At 35.0% G+C, this 16217-nt stretch overlaps 2 protein-coding genes across 2 annotated transcripts; one reads left to right on the forward strand and one right to left on the reverse strand.

The window, feature by feature from the left end:
• Positions 1 to 1685: 1685 nt before the first annotated feature.
• Positions 1686 to 2707, reverse strand: LOC148876223 (uncharacterized). Its single transcript, XM_088966709.1, has 2 exons — positions 2679 to 2707; positions 1686 to 2583 (listed from the first exon to the last, which is right to left on the reverse strand). The coding sequence occupies exons 1-2, from the start codon at positions 2705 to 2707 to the stop codon at positions 1686 to 1688; spliced, it is 927 nt and encodes a 308-aa protein (XP_088822835.1).
• Positions 2708 to 12988: 10281 nt separating this feature from the next.
• LOC148876224 (uncharacterized) lies at positions 12989 to 14670 on the forward strand. Its single transcript, XM_088966348.1, has 2 exons — positions 12989 to 14247; positions 14398 to 14670. Exon 1 carries the CDS (start codon positions 13073 to 13075, stop codon positions 14222 to 14224), a length of 1152 nt encoding a protein of 383 aa, XP_088822474.1. The 5' UTR covers positions 12989 to 13072; the 3' UTR covers positions 14225 to 14247; positions 14398 to 14670.
• The last annotated feature ends 1547 nt before the right edge of the window (positions 14671 to 16217 follow it).

The raw sequence follows: 16217 nt of genomic DNA on the forward strand, positions 1-16217 counted from the left end.
TCTCTAGGGTTACCTGAGATCTTATCTCAAGAATGCAGAGTTATCTACTAAAACTCCTAGGGTTCAAATTCAAGTAAGTTCGAATTGGGGTTTTCCTCATCTTTCTTAATGATTAAGAAAACTCCTAATCATATCAGGAGTTGCCCTTACCCAAATCTGTATTTGGATTATGACTCTTCTTAATCTTATCTGTAGATTAGATCAGCTTTTGGGCTTAACCTAATCTCAGATCCGCCCCCATGAGTGACTGATCAAATCAGCCCAAATCGAAATGGGCTTTAGGCCCAATATGTATTAAGTGTTCATTTGTCTTCCAAACTGCTGCCCAGTTGGGCTTCTTTTATGGCGTGGGACCCAATCATTGATCTACACATCAGTCACATGGGTTCGGCCCATCCTCTGTTACAAGGCCTAGCTGAATTCACTAGAAAGTCCAGTGAACCCCTTAAGCCCATCACATGGACCCTATGGACCCAATACTTACACTAAGTGGTCCCTAGGCCAAGCCATCTTATAAAAACCCATGGACTATGGGCAGATGCAAGATTAGCCCATCAGGTATTATCCTAAATGGCCTTACACTCAACCTCTCAGCCCATAATGATCAAACATTGCCCGACAAGAGAGGACATCTCCCTCGACTGCAAGAATCAGTGCTACACTCTCTACTCACATGTATCCCGAGAATTAAAACCATTTGCAAACATTTTGATACCATACATTTCTATATATCATATATATAAATTTTACAAAACAAATTCCAACGATTGAAATCAACTGTCGACAGTTTGGTTTCCATCAGAAAGAGTGCATCCCCGATCATTACCTTTGTCCGACAAAGGGGCTAATCCCATCACTATGATCACCCACTCAAATGAATTCTCAGATTGTCCCAACATACTCAGGTTTTGACCCCCGCTAAGGATTTCACTAATTGGCATATCAAAGACAGCCCAATCCGCTATCTAGTGCAATACCATAATCGGGTCTGGGGGTCAGTGTAACTTTATAGTTTTGCTCATCAATTTCTAAGGTCCAGGGCAATACCGGAAATCTAGTCCAGTTCAAGGGTTCAAGTAATCCTACACCGCGTGTGCCTTGGGTCTCACCCTGGCGGTTGAAACAAGCCACCCCGACAATTGGCAGCAAACTAGTGTCAGCCTTGGTAGGATAAATCTCCACAGACTTATCCAACGGCTGTGAATATTTAAAACCAACACAAGTCTCATTTAGTGTCAAGTTTTGGAGTCTTACACAGAATCATACCACACAACATAAATCAAATATGTATTTTGTTTATTTACATTAAATATCAAAAATACATCAAAACTAATTGAAGCTAAAGGCATACAAAAAATGTCCCATACAAACAAGACATTCACATATATATAAAACATATTTTTCTCAAACAATCTTCCAAGTTTTATGGTTTTTCCGAAAATCTATGAAAACTATTTCCAAGATCTATTTAGAAAACCTATCATTTATTTTAATTCTTAGGTCTTACAACACATCTTCTAAAAAAGAGTTGCGAAACAGACACTTAATTTGCTTATTTTAATAGGTTTCTTGTAGAAAAAAAGGCAATATCAAAAAAAGGCAGTAATACTGTTCATCGTCTTCTTTGCCTCTCTATTCATGCGAAGAAATGTGTGAGATGGTTCCACTCTACTTTTCCATGGACCTTATCTGCAATAACACGTATTTGGTTTATATTTTGGCACGAATGATGAATCAACCGTACCACCACCTTCCTTGGGTCGAAGCATTTCGTGTTTGTCTGGAACTGCCATCAAATTTGGAACTGGGCGAGCCATGCCGATAGGGCTCTTCAATCCGTAGAGTGTGTGCTTCATGCGCCAAGGGAAGAAGGGTGCAAGTCCACACGCCTTGACAGGTGTATACGATCGTGCCAGTGTACTTCGGGGATGAATAAATCTTTCTGTTTGCGGCACTTGAATATCACTGATCAACCCATCATCATCATCACTTGAGAAATGGTAGGCAGAAGAAGGAGCCTTCTTATGCATTTTCTTCTTTGAAGAAATTGAGTAAGAAGAAGCCAAGGCATCTGCTGCCGGGAGAAAACGGCGTATTATGAAACTTGGTGAGTGATTTCCTCTAGACTCCACCATCTCTAAACCTTCATGCTCCAATCCACACACCCCAAGGTTCATGCTATCAACAATATCTATGGACTCTGATAACGAGAAATTGTCGTCTATTACATCTGATGACAAAACCTCATCGTCGTCGGCGTCGGTACCATCATCACAGTCCGTTGAATTATCATCTTCATCATCGTTGTTGTCGTCGACAAGTTTATCGTCATCATCGCAGGCAACTTTCGCCGGAGGACGCCATCGACCCGCTGGGAGATTGGGAGGTGGTGGGCTCTCAGCAAGGAGGCCGCTTTTCTCAATGTCATTGGGCATTCCAGGAGATCTCTCCCATGAAAATGGGATCCTTTTACTTATATCGCGAGCAATTCCTCGGGGATCTGCATTTGCATTTTTATCTGCATCGATGGAATCAGCTGCGGCAAGACGCCTTGTTGATAGAAGCGGTGCCTTGAAGTTCAAGCTGCGGCCATGACATCTCTCATTCGAACTCTCTTAATCCATAGCATAGAGATCAGAACTGTGAGTCGGCAGAAACAAGTCAATGGCACCACCAACCATCCACTGAATTTGTTCTGACCATTCATTTGGGTAGCTGTGGCTCGCAGCGACAGATGAAGATTGACTAATTAACATCTTTTCTTCCTTATGGATTTATCGAAAAACAATTAACACGAATACTCCATGAAACATAAAATTAGAGTGTAACCATCTTTCACTTTCTTTGTATGAAAACAGACTCTGAGAAGACGATGAACAGTATTCCTGTTGATTTATAAAAATATTATTTTTATAAATATTAAATTTTATTAATATCATTTATAAAAATATTATTTTTTTATTAATATTCAAAACAAAAAGTTGCCCTTATCCGCAAGAAATCCTATCATTCATTAATTTTCGGAGAGGCTCGTGACAAACAACGGAAAATAAGTCCAGTAGCAGCTGTTGAGTCACTAATCACACCACAGTGCCTACCGCCCTATTTTATAGGTTGAAACTTTGTCCTGCTTGGATCTTTCTCAGGTTTCAGGCGGGATACATTGCCCAGCTGCATGGCTATTTGAATGTTTAGTCTCTCCTTGTCGGGATGCAGCTATATTAAAAAATGGAGGTCAAATCAAATGATACTTGGCATTTGCTTGCAGTTGCGGATTTGTCTTATCTGGGACCGCAGGAAGAGCAGACACTTCAGACATTAATGGAGGTCAATGTCTCTAGCTGAATCTTGGTGAGCTAGCTAGAGTAGGTTTGAGTAAAAGGAATGAAAACGGTAGAGATGAAGAGATATGTAGTTACTGCTATATATGTCCTTGTTAGAAAGGTTAAAATTTTTTATTTAAGTAATTGTCAATCCCTGAATGCATTGTGGGCCACCAGAATTAAGTTCTCTGTAGATGGTGTTGAATTGAGTCAATAAGCTTTCTACTTTTGTAGAGTATTTCTCTTGATTGAAGTTTGTGTGATGAGCCTCTTAATTTTGAAATTTATGATTTCAGGCATGAAAATTAATCCCAGTATAAGCTTCATTCGTTTATGGATCTAAGTTGATAGTTCAAGGACCATTTTTATCGCCTATCTTTTGAAAAGAGAGAGAAATAGAAAATTGAGAGGAAGTTTTAATTTTAGGGAATTTCACCATTTTTGTTAGGAAATTTCTTTCAATTTTTTATCTTTTATTTTTTATCAAACCAAATATAGCCTTGGGAGAGATCAGATTCAGTGGACTTGATTTTCTATATGGGTACATGTCTAAGGGTCTGTTTGGGAGGGTTTAGCTTCATATATATAGCTGTTTTTGACTTTTTGTTCAGCTGCCTTAAAAAAGCCACTTAAAAAGGCTTGTCAGAAAGCCACCTAAATCGCTGTTCAACCAAGTTATTGAAATAGCTTATTTAGAACACCTTGCCATTTCCTGACGTTAACAACAGCTAAACTAGTTGTTAATGTTATTTATGCAGCTGAATCAGACCAAAGCTTATCTTCAGCTAAGCCCTTCCAATTTGAGGCAGCAAATTACTTTGTTTTAGGCTTTTCAGGTGGGCCCACCTTCAAATCCAAAACTATAAACTTTCCAAACCAGCACTAACAAGGTAGAAACATTTTGAAGCTCCGTTTATGGCGAAATCAAGGGAGTAAATCTAGTCTTTTAAGTGATTATATATGTGTAGATGATCTAAATCTTATATTAAAGTAAGTCTATGTTTGGCAGTTCTCAGAAAACGGTACTGTTGATGTGTGGTTTGGAGCACCATTTTTTCAGAAAATAGTGCATTTATTTTTGCTTGGAATTATTGATGCTAGGTAGGATGTTTCCTGGAGCAATAACAATTTTTTCTGTTTGGTACAATTGCTCTAGGAAACATTTTCAGCACTGATACCCATTATCCAGTGCCACATCAGTGCTATATTACCGTCCTATTGGCAGCAACAAGCTGCAGCTCCAAGAAACGCCAAATTTGACATTGCTCCAAGCCATAGCTTCCCAATTTCTAAGGCATGATTTGGAGTACCATTTTTTTATGAAAAAACAGTTTCAAATAAATACTAGTTTCCTAAAACACCATTTTTCCGATGTGGTGCTGATGTGGCACCATTGCTCCAGGAAACGGTAGCGTTGCCAAACAGCCACTAAGTCAACATATGTCCGTAATTACTGCCTGTCCTGGCATTGATGTCTCCCCAAGTCTGGAGTAGATTAATATTTTGTCAAGGGCTAAAGGCTCCCTAATCCATCACTTTAGTTAGGGGAATCTTAAACTTAAAAAATCAAAGAAAGCCTCACCTATCAACAACAGAAAAGTTATCAAGGAATAGAATATTAGATTACTAGTGGGGACTTGTGCAATGCACAAAATTTATCAAGAAAAGTGAAATAACCAAAATGTATAACTAATGAATGAATGCAATGTTGTTTAAAATAATTAAATCTTTATTTTAATAATTTGTTATAAAAATGTTTTACTAATTTAGTAACTTAGTATTTTGAATTAATTATATTAATATTTTTAACAAAAAAATAAACTATTGCTAATTACTTAATAAAATAATTATTTTTCCATATTATTTGTTAGTGTTATATTTTATTTATCTTACTTTATTAATGATTAAATGTTTCAATTGTTTTATAAATATCACTTAAATATTTAAAATACTTAAATATCAGTAAATATATAAAATTAGGCTATAGTCATAATTAAATTAATTTAAGCCCAAACTTAAGGTTTAAGACTTTGGATCAATCCTCATCCTGACCCAATCCACCCAAGTTGTATGCATCGTAACATTCATAATTGGATTGAACCAAATTAAGTGTAACCCATGCATGCATTATTTTGGGGAGTTTTTAACTAATTTTAGATAATAATGAAGCTAAAGTAGCTATGAAGGATGGACTTCTCCCATTGTGTAGCCCAATGAACCAAAAAAATAAAAATCTTGGGCTAAATTTTGATATGCATTAGTAGTTTTTAAGATTGCTTGGCATAGCCCAGTCTACACCTTAAGTGTAATAATACTTGTCTGGGCCTACAGGCTTGCCTATGTTAATTATAAAACTATGATTTTTTACAAATTAAAAAATCTTTTTTACATTTCTATATATATTAATATAAAATTTGTTATCTAAATATTATATAATAATATCCACCATATGTGCATATAATTTCTATGTTGAGTTTAATACGGGTTGTTTAGCTTGGGCCCTATCTGCTAGGACCATCATTGAACTTTGAAAGTTCAATACTCAATTAGACTTTGAATATGATTATCCTAAATTTGGATGTTAGAATTTGCATCTGGTTAATAATTCAATTGGATGTGGATTTAATCCCATCCAATTTGATTAAAATCCACATCTAATAAAAAATTATTATTTTGTATATGTAGTATAGTTATTGTATACACATATATATTAACATATGCAAAATCCAACAATAATAATAATAATAATAATAATAATAATAATAATAATAATAATAATAATAATAAGGTGTGGATGCAAATTTAGAAATTTCATAATTGGATGTTGATGTGTATGTAATTGGATTTGATTTGAATATTATCTGTTTACAATCCTAATACTTACATTACGTGCGGGCTTGGTGCATCTTTGAGTTAGACCTAACTAAAAAAAAAAGTTGCTTTAGCATGTAAATTTATAGATCTAATCAGGTTAGGGTAAGTTATAAATGAATTGTTACTTTTTATTATTAATTTTAATTACCCTATCAATACTAATTTTTATTAATTTTACAACCCTACTACCCACATTATTTGCTTGAGCTCAAGGTTGGGCTAAGTTATAAATGGTCATCCCTAAGTAGGAGTCTTATGAAGTAATTAATTATTATTATTAATTTTAAGTTATCATAACTTTTTATTATTAATTTTAATTATCTTATTAATATTAATTTTATTCAAGTAGAATTAAATTGTATTTTAGTTTTTTAATATATGAACTGCTAATCTTTATTAATATCTTAACTTTTAATATTTTTATTTAGTAATTTTTATTAATTATAGTTATTAAGTTTCAAATTATATTATTATTATTATTATTATTATTATTATTATTATTATTATTATTATTATTTATATATTTATTATGTAGATAACCTACAATCGTTTTCGAAAATGGGTTAATATAGACCTATTTAACTTGTCTTCTTTCTCTTAGTGATAAAATGGGTTCTATATTTTAAATTTTCATTAAAATTTATATGTCTCTTGTGTAGTATAGGCACTATGCATAGTATAGGTCTCAGCTCATAAAATTATTAATTTTAATAATAATATTAATTAATTAATTAAAAATATATTAATGCATAGTTATCTAATAAAATAAAAAGAATAAACAAAACAAAATACAGCATTAGAACATGGGTTCTGTTTCCAATTTATTAAGCCCATGTTTTAATCTACTTATATCATTTGGTTTATTAATATTTTACTTTATTTTTTTTGTATTACTATTCCCCCCCCCTACACTCTCTCTCTCTTAAATGTCTTTTTTAAATGTAATAATAACATGCATTAAAATAAGAGGCTTTGGAAAACTCAAAGGTCTCTCTCTCTCTCTAATTATAATAATGTAATGCTTTATTGAGACAATGATTACTTTTTTATTTATATTTTAAAACAAAAGAAAATAGGAAAAATACAGAAAATTAAGAAAATAGATAAATAACTTCTCTCAAAGGAGAGACACTGACATGGACCATTCAAATAGGAGGGTGCAAGTGAGGGTGTAAAACTTTTGTTTGATTAAATTACCTTGAATTTTGAATTTGGTCCCTATTCAATATTAAGGACAAAAATGTAATTTGAATGACCAATTTTCTTGTCATTAAAGTTCCTCTCATTAAGTCTTATATTTAAGGTACTAACTCCCATTAACATTCATCGAATCCTATTCTTGACTAGAATACCTCTACTTTTGAACTTTATCTCTCTGACACAAAATATAATTTGAACTATTACATTTCTCCCCATGCAATTCCTTCTCATTAAGTTTTATATTTAGGATATTAACTCCCGTTCTTTCATTAATTGGATCTTATATTTAAGCTATTCATTTTACAAATAAATAAATATTCAAATTCTATCAATATATAATTATAAAATACATGCTTTTAAAATTTAAACAAAAATGAAACCATTTTTCCATCATGGTGGCAAATAAAAAACTCAACCATCCAGGTCAAATGTGCTAATCCATGATGTCATAATAAAATAAAATATTTTAAAATAAAATAAAAAATATAAAAAAATGGGCACATCTCTAATGTTATATATATAAAGAAGTCTAAGTGTGATAAATAATAATTATTAGTGAAATATAAATTAAAAAAATCCAAAAATAAAAATTATTTTGTTTAGTGATTGATCAATAATTCAACCTTTTGAATCAAAACCTTTGATAACATAATTAAATAAAAAAATGGAAAAATATAAAAATACAAAATCATTACGTAATAATACAAAAATTTTGTAAATAACATCTAGTCACCTATATAATATTCTATAGTAATCATATTAATGAAAATAAGTGTAATAAATAATAGTTGCTTTATTGATGTTGGAAATAAAATATAAAACTTAAAACCAACCAAAAAATAAAATGATTTCTTGGTGGTGGGTCAAATGTTCAACCTTTTAGGTTATATGTGCCAACCCTTGACCTCATAATTAAATAATAAATGTTAAAAAGGAAAAAATGCAAAAATATATGAAAAGAGATTGAAGTTATGTAAAAAAAAATTGGACACATCTCTAATATTTATATTAACTATATTAAAAATTAAACATGATAAAACAAGAATTGTTTTTAACCTTTTACTGATGATGTAAATAAAATACAAAAGTCAAAATTAACCCAAAAGTGAAATTTTTTCCTATTTGGTGGTAGATAAAAAATTCAACATTTGAGGTCAATTGTGTGAACCTGTGAAGTTATAATTAAATAATACTTAAAAAATGTAAAAACATAAAAATAAAAAGAAAATATATAAATTATGTAGAAAGCATTTGCACATATCTCTAATATTTTATATTAATGAGTCATATTAAAGAAAAATAAGTGTGACAGTATAGACATAGAAATATAAAAAAAATTATTGAAAATTTTGGAAATATATTATATACTATCACCATCATCATCATCAAAATTTGTCATGTACAAAACACGTACGCACTTACTAATATTACAAAAAAAAAATAAATAAATAAAAGGAGCCCTCCAAAACTGAACCACTCAAGCTTTAAAATAATGGGAGAAATGGTGAACAAAATGAAATAGTTTGAATTTTTCAAGTGTTAAAAAGTTTTGAATATGGAAAAGAGAAAAGGAAATTAAAACAACCAATTCAGACTAAGAAATATTCAAAGCAATAACTCTCTATGCTTGCTGTTATTCATAATGGATATATAGCAGTAGCAGAGCTTGCTGGGGATGAATCTAGTCCTCTGACCACAATACTACCAGTTCACATTGGTGGATTTTTTTTTTTTTTTCAAACATGTTGGTCCACGCTCCTTAATTGTAAGTAAAAAATTTATGCCCGAATAAATATTTAATTTTCCCAAAATATTATTCCATATCTCATTGGAGGAGGGTGGCTAGACAATTGGCAATTCCTTTGGCTGAGAAACTGAAAGTAATTCAGGGAGCCCTAGAAGTTCACTACTGGATCATGTCTAGGGGTGTCAATTGGACTAGATTTGGTCCAATCCGGTCTAATCCAGTGTGAATCCATTACAAATGGACCTAATCCAATCCATTCCAATGAATATTTTGGATCATTTTGCATCGGTCCAGAGACTGTTCAATCTGTTCAAATTCCTGTTAATTTAGATTGATTTCAACTCAAAGCTAGACCATTGATACCCATATTCTTATCTTCTATCAATGGAACAGAATTCTCATTCTAATATAAATTTATTATGAACGGACCAGGTATAATCCAATATGTCATATTAATCCATCCTATCCATCCAAATTTAATATATCTTATTCGTCTGTTCAATCCGTGCAAACGGATTTTGATTTAGAGGGAGTCCGACCCAAAACTGGTCCATTAACATCCTAATCATGTCTGATTTAGACTGCGTCATATTTCTCTCTCTCTCTTCAAATCAGCCTCCCTAAAGGACAGCCTGCCCAAGTATTGAGTCATTAATTCAGACTCAGTGTCTGAGTGTATGGCTTCTGGGTATCACCGGTCCATGGGCAGCCGCACTCGGATAACCACTCACGTTTAGAATTGTTTTATCATTCTTTGCAGCATACGAGCATGCAATACCAGACAGCTTGGCCTCGAACGACTCTAAATACGAGGCGATTAAGGCAATCATTAAGGAGTTAGGAGAAGGTGAGCAATTCTGTGCAGCAGCTGAAAGCTGATCACTGATGAGTGATGACACTCTTTTACATAAAGACATGTTCAACCCACCAATATTTTTCTTTATTTTCCTTGTTTTCCCAACCCTTCTTTATGGGTTACTCTTTTGTTTCCACCAAGCAATCTGCTTCTATCCCATACCATACCATCCTATTGATTCAAAGTTGAAATGATGACCAGTCTTTTGACGCCTGGACTGGACTGATTAGTAGGGTCGACCGGGTGTGCCCTATTATGAAAAGGGATTTGCTGCATGTGAATTCGCCGGTTTAATTTGGCTCAGCTAATTGGGCAGATTGTCAAATGATTCTAATTCTAAAACCTGTTTGTCAAACCTTGTGGAATCGATTGGCATCTCTCTACTGCTTTATCTTTATCTTTAGACCATAATGCAACAAGGTGGCATTTGGATTGTGGAAGTGAATTTTGATTTCAGTAGTTGAAACTTATCAGCTAGGTTCTTAGGAATCCAAACCCTAATCCCCATGTCATTTCAAAGTCCAGTCGAATGGTTTATTAGTGCATGGTCCAACCGTTGGCTTGGTTTAGTCCAATTCCGGGACATTACCAAGCAGTCAAGGCTCTCATTTTATATGATTTCTGTCTGCACTCATCCTAGTGAATTATTTTATCTCCATCTCCCTCCCCCACTTCACATGGCCTCTTTCTACTCACCAATCAATCACTTTCCCTTAAATCTCCGCATTCAGCGCTTCTAAAATCAAACATCAACAGACAACAACCTCGGCTTCAATCTCATCAAATAAACTAAACAATGTCATAATTAATTAGTTAGTCCTCCTCAATCTCAACCTCAGTGACTTCACTGGTTCAAACTAACATAATTGATTAATTGTTAAATTGAACAACTCTTACTTACTACAGAACCTATTTGTCAGTGCAGGTCTCCACTACCCAAATATTTCAATGGTCAGAAAGATTTATACATTCATAAGATTTACTGGTAGTGTGATCAAAGTGTTGCCATTATTAGATTGAAAATTAAAATTACTTCAGTTGAGGCTACCCTCGACCCGACCCGACCCGCCAATTATAGACGGGTGAGGATATGATTCCCAAACACACGATACTAGCACATGATACTAGCAGAAGGCACATGCAATTTAGCACATGTGGGTTAGTGGGTACGTAGTCTCCAATTTTCTTTATTATTAGAAGGTGTATGATCAGCTCAATATAATAATAGAATGGCAATGGTTGGCTATAAATATTGGAATCCTTCTCTGTAGAGGATGTTTGAATTTTCTCAATTTATTATCAACCCATTTTAGATTTAGCCCTTCATCTTCCGAATTACCCGGATTTGTTTTAAATGGATCCGACTTACTGACACCTCAAGAAATTAAAATAATATTAACTTGACCTTACATGTAAATACAGTGTCGGTGAGTACTAAAAGTCTAAAATGATGTTTATATTGATTTAATCTCTTTTCTAATGAGCATGCATTGATACCCTGCTACTCCATGATGCATGCATGAAAGTGTAAGGGTAATATGCTTTTGGTTGTAAATCAGACATGGCACACATGTGGGCCTAAGTGGACATATTGATATACAGTGTCACATTTAATGAAGGCGTGATACTCTTACTTTGATTTGCTTGATTGAAGGAAGAAGAAAAGAAATGCAGAAGACTGTTAGCAGCAGTAAAACCTATACCTGACAGAAATATCTGCAACTGTGAAAAACACCCATACATTGCAATCAATGCTCTCTACACTTTATCCCATCTCTGTGACTCTGATTATCATCTTGTCTTTAGGAGAAATGTGAGTCTCATCTCCTCTCCATTTGAGTGGATGAAGAAATGAAAGCTGGCCTCAGTACTGTCAAAGGTAAAGCCCAGTTGGGTATTTACCTCTCCATCCATGTATAATTTTTCTGTAGCCATTAATGTTGAAAGTTACCCTGTTTTACTCTTTACCTACTCTGCTTTCGTACACAATACTCCATCATTTGCCATGTCTGGTCCATGCAGAGGACAAACTGCAGAAAACCATTACCACATTCTACAGAAAATTAATCTCTTCTAATTCATTAGATCACATTGTTAAATTTAGTCTTGTTATGGGGTCTAGAGTAGTTAGGTGGTGGATGAATCTATGTTTGAAGGGGTTGTGTGATGCTAGAGTTAGAAATTTTCTTTTATGTTGTCTATTTAATCCATGATTTTTTTATCTGTTTTTTAGCACAAATCAAGTTCCAAGTGGAGGTGTAGTGGTCTTTACTAAGAAGCAATAATTCAATAAATTAGTGATAAAATCAGAAGGTTCAGGAACTTGACGCTTCAAATTACAAAAGGAAAAAGAAAAAGAGATAAAGGAAAAGGGCGGGAAGAAAAGAAAAAGGAGCAAGGGTTCACTGCCATGAACCGGGCCCACGGCGGGAATTCAGCAGGGAAAAAGCTAGAATGAAGGATATGGGGAATATGCCCACCCCAATTCGGATCGGGGGAATTTCATCTCAAACCCAGATTGTTTGATAAGCATTTCAAAAATCAAAATGCCGTTTAGTGAGGCTGGGTTGTTGGGTTCAGTCTAGATGTACCAACCAGTCATCCCCCAGCTCTGGGTTTTGTCCGAGATGTGCCTACCGCCATATTCAATCTGGCTGATAAAAAGCATTTACAGAGAGAGAGAGAACAGAATGCTTGGGACCCTAAAAAAATATATATGAATGTAAAAGACTTTTTTGTACTTGAATAATTGCATCATCACATAAAGGAAATCCAGAGTTGTTTTGTTATTTCTTGCTGAGCTTGCAGCCTGCAGCCTCTTATGTCTTCTGAGGGGTTAACAACAATTGTGGAAAAGAAAAAGAAAAGCCAAAGTCAATAAAGACATTAAATATTAAAGTCATTCAAAGTATGATTTGTTTTTTCTACAGAGAAAGTTCCATCCTTCGTGGGTTTAATGGGTTTTTACTACCTTATATTTTGAGGGTTATGAGGTAAATTACTAAGCTATATAAAGGGGTGAGACCTGTGAAGGGTTCCACAGACGACACAGCCTAAACCCATTTGTGAAAGATGGGAAGGAAAGGAAGCAGGAGTGCCTCAATGGCCTCCTACTTAGCAACTCTTCTAGCGGTGATGCTTTCCTTGATAAGCTTGCCGGTAGAGACCACGGCCACTTACCCCTACTCATCTCCACCACCTCCACCACCTAAGAAATATCCTCCTCCGCCACCTCCTCCTTATCACTACAAATCACCACCACCTCCTCCTCCTTACCACTATCACTCTTCTCCACCACCACCTACACATCCCCACCACCCATCCCCTCCTTACCATTACAAATCTCCTCCACCACCACCTAAACATCCTCATCACCCACACCCTCCTTACCATTACAAATCTCCTCCACCACCACCAACACATCCTCATCCTCATCCCCATCCCCATCCTTACAAGTACAAGTCCCCACCACCTCCCCCTCACCCAGTCTACAAATACAAGTCTCCACCACCACCACCACCTCACCCAGTTTACAAGTACAAATCACCACCACCACCTCCACCTCACCCAGTCTACAAATACAAGTCTCCGCCACCACCACCACCTCACCCAGTTTACAAGTACAAATCACCACCACCACCTCCACCTCACCCAGTCTACAAATACAAGTCTCCGCCACCACCACCACCACCTCACCCAGTTTACAAGTACAAATCACCACCACCTCCTCCTCCTCACCCAACGTACAAGTATAAGTCTCCTCCACCACCAAGCCACCCACACCCACACCCACATCCTCACCCACATCCCTACAAGTACAAGTCGCCACCACCTCCACCTCACCCAGTCTACAAATACAAGTCTCCACCACCACCGCCACCTCACCCTGTGTACAAGTACAAATCCCCACCACCACCTCCTCCCGTCTACTCGCCTCCTTCACCTCACCCAGTTTACAAGTATAAGTCTCCTCCTCCACCACATAAGCACCCACATCCACATCCCTACAAGTATAAGTCTCCGCCACCACCTCCACCTCACCCAGTGTACAAATACAAGTCTCCTCCACCACCTCCACCACACCCAGTATACAAGTACAAGTCTCCCCCACCACCTCCACCACACCCAGTATATAAATACAAGTCTCCACCTCCACCACCACCGGTGCACAAGCCACCAACTCCCTACGTGTATGCTTCACCTCCTCCTCCACACCACTACTGATGAAAAGAGTATTTTGAGGAACGGTAAGCATATTATATTTTTCTTTAAGCCACTCCAACGCCAAAATCTTTCAACACATCATAGATTGCAAATGGGTTAATTAGATACAATGCCTTGCATTTTTTCTGCATTTTCTTTTCTCCGTGACAGATTTCTGTTTCTGCCAATTGCAGGAAAGGAGGTCTTTCTACAATGGATAAAATGGAATAAAAAGGAGGAAGCAAATCTTTTCTGTGAGGGAAGTAAGGCGAGTCTCCCAGTGTTGTTTTTTCTTTTTCTGAGATGGTGTAAAATAATCAATCAGAAAAAAGAAGGAAAAGGGAGAAAGCTTCAGTATCTCTTGTAATATTAGTGTAGTGCAGTTTGTGCGAAGGACTATCCATATATATGTGTCGTTTTCGATCCTTCAGCGAATGAAGAGATTGATTTGTTAGAGTTCCCAGAAAGCTCGAGTTGTGTTTACAGTATTTCTGATTTGCTTCTTTAATTTAATCTACCCAACTTGAATAAATGATCAGGAGGTCAAGAAATCACTTGAAAGGATGTATATCTACGTGGGTTTGCATCTAAATGATTTGTGAAAATTTTACAGTAATAACATGTGAAGCAGTGCTCTCTGGAAGTGCAAAAGTATCGTACAATCTATGACAGCCATTAATAAAAACAGATCATTTGGTATTCATGAAACAGTTAGGAACATTCAACTCAAGACATTGTTCTGTTGATCAGAAATGCAGATGGTTTTAATTGTATACATGTATGATAGAGCACACAAACTATTGAAGAATTAGACAGAAGCTGATCCTGACTTCCTGATCGGATCATTCCTCAAAAAAAAAAATAATAATTGTAACAGGGTAAAGCACTGATTTGTTATTAACATAGTTTCATATTATGTAGGGCCACCTAGCTGAAGAAAAAGGGTACGTTGTTCCCAATGTAGGGAACATAACTCTATACACTGTTGTCACTATTCCTCTTAATTTTTCTCTAAGGCTAGACAGAAATTACATGGTTATACCCATCTTGATTAATTACATGAAGGCAACACTGGTTAAAGTGGTTAATCAAGAAAAGAAAAAGAGGTGTGTGGGTATGAATTTTCTTTATATTTTGCAAAGGTGGCTTTGAACATTGAAGCTAAAGCGACAAATAAACAAATAAAGATAGTACAGTGGTTTTCCTTTGGTAGTGATCGATGGTAGGACTATGATTTACAGGCAAGTTTCTTCTAAACAAAAGTTGTTAGGTTCACGTGTGAAATTTCACGGGAAACCTAAGCTCTCAAACTTTGAATGAAAAGTAAATATTGGGTTGTCATCCACACTTTCTACTAATGCTACTTTCCTCGATCACATTTTCTTCTTGCATTTGGTCGGAAATATATATAGGTTAATAATTGTGAAAATGTGGATTAATTAAATATATATTATAATTTAATTACTTCCATTTCATTGCGTTTTTCTTTCATTCTGATCAATTTCGAGTTTGAATAAAATTCGCTTAGATTGAAATTGATTTGATTTAGATGAGACTTATGCTGTGTTTGGTTTGATAGAAAATAAGAGAGAAATACAAATAGATATAAAATACAAGATTTTGTGCTCTATATATTTGTATTTGTACTCCTTCCAAACTAAAGCTGTGTTTGGTTGCAATGCAAATAAATTTGCACTGATGCAAAGCTATGACAATGCAAATGATTTGAGTGCAAATTTTGACCTATTTTTGTTTCAAATTTTAGTTTATTTTGTTTGATTGCAGTACAAATGAAGTAAATTAAGGCATGAAGCATAATAAAGTAAAATCCAAAACAAAACTAAACAAGATTTTGCATTTTTTACATTTGCACTCCCTTGCATTTGTATTAATGCAAATAAATTTGCATTACACAACCTAAAAATACATACAAAATAAAAGGTTTTGTACTCTACTTGCATTTGTATTTATAATTTTTCCAGTCTAAGGAATTTCACAACTTTGGTTCTCTTAT

The sequence above is a fragment of the Nelumbo lutea genome, chromosome 1 (assembly GCF_056320005.1).
Source record: "Nelumbo lutea isolate HS-2025 chromosome 1, American lotus-T2T, whole genome shotgun sequence".
Lineage (NCBI taxonomy): Eukaryota > Viridiplantae > Streptophyta > Magnoliopsida > Proteales > Nelumbonaceae > Nelumbo > Nelumbo lutea.

What these genes read in the sequence shown, in the direction of transcription:
- LOC148876223 (XM_088966709.1), bottom strand. Translation starts at nt 2,707, where the DNA reads ATGAATGGTCAGAACAAATTCAGTGGATG. An exon ending in CAGAACAAATTCAGTGGATG is followed by an intron (nt 2,584 to 2,678) that starts GTTGGTGGTGCC and finishes TCATGGCCGCAG; the next exon opens with CTTGAACTTCAAGGCACCGC.
- LOC148876224 (XM_088966348.1), top strand. Translation starts at nt 13,073, where the DNA reads ATGGGAAGGAAAGGAAGCAGGAGTGCCTCAATGGCCTCCTACTTAGCA.